Source organism: Phyllopteryx taeniolatus, chromosome 1 (assembly GCF_024500385.1).
Source record: "Phyllopteryx taeniolatus isolate TA_2022b chromosome 1, UOR_Ptae_1.2, whole genome shotgun sequence".
Taxonomy (NCBI): domain Eukaryota; kingdom Metazoa; phylum Chordata; class Actinopteri; order Syngnathiformes; family Syngnathidae; genus Phyllopteryx; species Phyllopteryx taeniolatus.
This window is the reverse complement of record NC_084502.1, coordinates 10,754,170-10,759,537: the sequence shown is the minus strand read 5'-3', so window position 1 is coordinate 10,759,537 and position 5,368 is coordinate 10,754,170. Positions and strand designations below refer to the sequence as shown.

Below are 5,368 nucleotides of genomic sequence, written 5' to 3'. Positions count from 1 at the left end.
TCCTGGATAATGGATTTGGATGCAAGTTTATAGTACTGGACTCCTTGTTTGTACCCTAGAAAATTTCTCCAGCTTGTAATGTTATTCTGGGTTTTTTGAAGGAAGGTGTTTATTCGTGCTCAGCAGTAACAGCCAAACAATTATATTACAGTATTTCCCTCTCTGGCGCCTACTTGTGGAATGCTTACATCTTTGCATTAGCAGGAGTCACAATTTCATCGTGAATTTGAGCTATTATTTAAGAATTCGTGGATCAAATATTTTGTTCAGTTTTTTCATAGACAAACGCCTTTTTTATTAAATATATTTTAATCAATAAAGCATGTACTGTACAGAAACTTTATTTCAGTGTTAAGCAACTCTAGGCAAGGTACAAATACACAAGGGATTCAAGGATAAGAAAACGAGGGAAGTAATACAACATCCAAAAATATAAAAAGCATTGTGTAATTGAGTCGCCACGTAAGAAAGTATAAAAACTAGAACATCATGTAAACATTTTTAAATAACATATACAAACAAAGGATTTCGGATGGAAAGGATGTATGTAAACAGCACAGTGACATACATTTTGCTTGGTTTTCAAAATGATGGTTCATTACTAACAGATTTAGCACCGTTATGCATCAAGTAAATGTTTGTTATCACAACATTAAGAGTGCAGCTAGAGTCAGTTGTATTACATCGTTTGCAGCGAATTTAGACTCCATATCAGTGCAGGTTTGAAACCTTACAAAACTAATACAAAATAAAAAGAGCTGTTAGTGGACTTCCACAACACCAGCAGCAGAATATTTACCCTTCATTCTCTCTGTCTAATTTATTTCCCTAGCAACAGAACTACTTTGAAGTGAATGTGTCCCCGCGTTGTGACTGCGGCTCTAAACTCTGTTGCGCTGAAGCCGCCTTCGAGGTGCAGTTTTTGATTTCATCTTTCAGCTCAGACAACTGCTGAGAATGGTTGGTGAGAGTCCCATTGAATTGCAGCAGAAACCCATTTGATTGTCTGTCCAACTCCTCCCTGATTCGCTCTAGATCTTCTGCTAAATAATTAAGACCTTTACACTGGTCCTCAACATTAGCAACACGTCCACCGACCTCTGTTACCTCTTTTTGTACCCCCATAGCTGTGCTCCGACAGCCTCGGACCTCATCTCCGAGCCGTCTTTTCATCTCCTGCAACTCCCCCTTGAGCCGGGTCAGTTTGCGTTCACCTGCCCCGAGCATTGAAGCCTGATGTCCAACCAGCTGTACAACACCCTTCATCTGTTGGGCCAGACGTGACTCTCTCTCATGCCAGGAGCTGTTTACTCGTCCCACCTGGTGAACTACAGTCCCCAGGGAGTTCTGAAGTCCTTTTAGCGTGCGGTTGACCGAGCGAACATTGAACTTGAGGATAGTGAGCTCGCCCTGTTCTTTTTCTTGCTGCTCTTTGTCAGTCAGATAACTCATGATGTTCTGTAGTGTAATGTTGAGGCTGTTCAAACGGTCACCCTGCCTTTCTAATAAGCCCTCAAGATTCTGATCCTCTGCCAGGCCACTACTTGAAGAAGCCGAGTCCCCTTGAATGGTTGTGGGATTTCTAGATGTGGAACAGGAGGAAGAGCAAAGAATCTCAAGGTTGCTCAGATGTTTTTGCACTCTGTCCACATCCATCTCGAGTCTCCCTCGGAGGGACTCCAGCTCTGTCTCCAGGGTCGGAACAGCATGTCCCTCCAGGAGTGCAGGGGCAGTGGCATTACCGAGTTCCTCCAAAGCTGTCAATAGGCGCCCCTCTAGTTCCCTCAACTTGGCCTCCATTCTGGCCTCCAAACCCTGTCCTGTCTCAGCTTTGTCTGAGAAGCTGCTCCTCTTTGCCAGTTGCCCAGACAGGTTGAGTTTAGTCTCTACATACTTAAGGCGACCCTCCAGCATTCCCTCTATGTGGTCTTTATGACCTCCCAACTCCACTTGTAGGTGTTTTTGAGATTGATTGAGGCCTACCACTGACGTTTCCACAAACTGCACCCTGTCACTCAGTCCACTCACCACAGCACAGCAGCTTTCTATTGTGTTCAAATGATAAACCTGTGCCTGAAGGTTCCTCAACTCTGACCTTAAGTCACTTGTGCTTGCTTCCAAAGCATCTTCCATTTGTTCCTGCCTTTCCCCTTGCTCCCTCTGACACTGACGACGTACATCTTCTGCTTTCTCCTCACATCGACCCTCTGCACTCTCCACACGCTTCTCAAACCCACCCAAAATGTCTGTCCTGGCTGCACTCAGCTTGGCATCCAAGAGCTTTTTGGCTTTCCACTCAAGATGTATGGAGTCTGATACTGCGCCTTCTCTGGTTGACATCTTCTCTAGTGCCCCGTCATGTGTCATTACTGTGGCTTTGAGCTCCTGAAACTCTGCTGTCTTGGCTTGCAGCTCGGTCTTGAGCTCTTCTACCATTCTGTTCAGTTCTGTGAGTCCTGAAAAGACACGTCTGCCGTCTAGACCACCAGCTTCAGGATCACCCCCAGGAATCTCTGCAAAGCCTACTGTGGAGGGGCTAGAAGCTACAGGAGGAGCAGAAAGAGGACTGGGGGCAGCAGAGAGCAGAGCTGACAGCATATTTTTGGCATCCTCTCTTAGCGAGGCTCGAAGGCTGTCCTCCAGGCCATTCACAGTCCCTCTCAGGGTCTCCAAACCCTGGTTCAGACGTCGTACAACCTCCTCCATTTGATATATTCTCTCCTCTGTCTCACTGTCTAGAGCCAGGCCTAAAAAAAAAAAATGCAAGGCCAGCCTTAGTATTATAACAGTGTCAGTTACAGTTGTTACAATATAATACACATAAAAGCAGACGGTATCGGTATTGATTTATGTTCACCTTCAGTTGGTTCACCATTGGTCGGAGAAAGCGTGACTTCTGGACTATGCTCCATTGCTCCCTGGTTTTGGTCATGTTCTTGTACATGCTCTGTGTGATGTTCTTCATTTTGGTCCGGCATGGGTTCGGGTGCATGTGGATATGATTCAAAAGAGGTGTCTGGATAGCTGGAAGATCTTGGTGGTCCAAAGTGATGCATTGGGTAAGAGTTAAAACCCCTGGTGGGAGGTCCTTTGGGTTGATTCCATGGGTTAGCATTCACAAGAGGGTTGATGGGTGGATGGCCGTTGAACATGGGACTCTTCAACATGGTACCTTTGTATTGTGGTCCCTTGAACTGTGGGCCTCTGATTGGCAGACCATTAAATGGTGGCATGCTTTTAATGGAATGTTGGTAATCTGGGGGTCCCTCCATGCAGCCGTAGCCAGAGTACCCAGGGCAACAGCGCCACTCTAACTCTGTGACTGTTTTATGTGCCACCTTATACATTGGTTTGTAGATCAAGCGATACCTGAGGAGAAAAACAATTTGAAATGACTTAGTTTGGTCTTTTCCTTCTAACAATTAAGTAAGTATTCTAGGATCAGGCAAATAGATATATCGATACTCATATAAATAATATATGGTAGCTGTTGGATGGAAAACCTTTATGTCCAAATATGGTCAATTTCATATTTTTTCACAAATCAATACTATTCGTCTGTCCCTGTGTAGTCTGTTATTTTTATGCATTATTAACCAACCTAAAATGTTGAAAAAAGCTTGAGAAGTACTCTATTAACTCTCTTGGACACTGGAACTTGTACGAGAAGTGTCATAAAGCTCATACTCTTCCTCACGCTGTGGGAGCCATGTGGCGTTATGTCACCTCAAGATTGAAAGTCTCAATGTTTTTTTAGACAATAAAGAGTGTAAATAGTTAGGTTAATTACATTTGAGTAAGCCTGTTTTGCTAAAAATGGATCGCTGTAATGCTTTTCCTTTGATGTGGACGGCCGGCACCGTTGATGTGTCTTACCGTTTTGATCAATGACAGTATAATAAATTAGCGATTTTTTTGCATATTAAAGTAGTGATTGAACATGAGTTTGAGGTGTTGTTGTTGATGTTGGTGCACAACAGTATAACCTAGCAAAATATGGTATAACACCAACTTGAACGATGCGGTGTTTGGTAACCAAAGCAAGATGGCTTTGTTTTTTGTTTTCCTGAAAAGTAATGATTTTGGAGATGAATGATGCCGACCGACAGCAATGATCTATACACCCAACAAGTACAGAGAGTCCAAAGCAAACATGGTGAAGCAGCATTTCGCTATTATGTTGCCAACAGAAGTGACATCAGCATTCCCAAGTGTGAATGTTTTTAAGTCCAGGTTAAAAACTCCTCTTTTTTCTCATGCTTTTTAGAGCATTTCCACTTTTCTTGCACTGTACGCTGTTTTAATTGTACTTTTATTTTTTCCCTCTTTGTTTTAAATGTTAAGCTGTTTTTTTTTTAATCATGCAAAGCACATTGTGTTACCTTGTGCATGAAATGTGCTATATAAATAAATTTGCTTTGCTTTGCTTACAAACAGAACAATGAGCAGCATTGATGAGGGTATAAAAGAAATAAAAGTCTAATAAGAAAAAAAACAGAAGGTTAAGATGTTGCATGTTGGTATATGGTAATAAATAAATAAATACATACATGCATACATAATCTATGTTATTAGTCTACAGTAATTTTGTTCAGTGTGTACTAAATTGGAAGTATAGTATTAACAATAATATGCAGGGATATCGTTATACTGTAATGAATGATAATACATCCAATATGTACAGTGTATGAAACATCTAGTGATGTGCAATGTATATATAATGCAGGCTATATGTATAACGCATTGTAAAATAACTTCACTCACATAAGAGTTGGACATTTTTTATGCCAGGAACACTTGTTGTACTCAGCTTTAACATATGGGGCTGCCCCATCTTGCAAAGTGAAGGACACTGTCTTTTCAATCACATAAGCACAGTGGTTCCTTTTAAAGAGGGAAAGAAAGGTGGCAACGTGTTAGTGAATTACAATATGAAGTATTGTTGACTTGACAGATGGGAGAACCAAAGCTTACTTGTGTCTGCTGGTAGGTTTTCCCTGGCCGTGATGCTCAGTGATTCCAGATCTGTAGTCGCTATAATGGAACGGTCTGTATGACTTTGCTTCTCCATGTGACAAATATAGCATCATTCCCACAAAAACACTTGTAGCCATTGGGGAATTCATGACACAATATCCACGTGTCCCAAGTACCAAAAAAAATACAAAAATCCTCACAGATGAAAATTTCCTAAAACACCCCCTCCATCAACTTCATGCAAGGTGGAATATCCAAAATGTACCGTATACACATTCAAACTCTGTCTCCGCACTAGGACTTTGGAGATGTGGTGTAAAGCAGAACGCTAACCTGAAAATGCTGACCCTGTCCACGGGAGTGTCTGTGATGGAGTCTGTCAGCGCACTGG

The 5,368-nt window shown here is 42.2% G+C and overlaps 1 protein-coding gene across 1 annotated transcript; it reads right to left on the bottom strand.

Moving 5' to 3' along the window:
* Positions 1 to 325: 325 nt before the first annotated feature.
* On the bottom strand, positions 326 to 5,126 carry emilin3a (elastin microfibril interfacer 3a). The gene is made up of 4 exons (XM_061770322.1): positions 4,975 to 5,126; positions 4,765 to 4,884; positions 2,858 to 3,369; positions 326 to 2,747 (listed from the first exon to the last, which is right to left on the bottom strand). The coding sequence occupies exons 1-4, from the start codon at positions 5,124 to 5,126 to the stop codon at positions 841 to 843; spliced, it is 2,691 nt and encodes an 896-aa protein (XP_061626306.1). The 3' UTR covers positions 326 to 840.
* Positions 5,127 to 5,368: the final 242 nt, after the last annotated feature.

Bases quoted from the DNA above. Each gene is read 5' to 3' on its own strand.
- emilin3a (XM_061770322.1), bottom strand. From the start codon at position 5,126: ATGAATTCCCCAATGGCTACAAGTGTTTTTGTGGGAATGATGCTATAT. The intron at 3,370-4,764 runs GTGAGTGAAGTT...TTTTCTCCTCAG, and splicing joins AAAAAATGTCCAACTCTTAT to GTATCGCTTGATCTACAAAC. The intron at 2,748-2,857 runs GTGAACATAAAT...TTTTTTTTTTAG, and splicing joins CAATGGTGAACCAACTGAAG to GCCTGGCTCTAGACAGTGAG.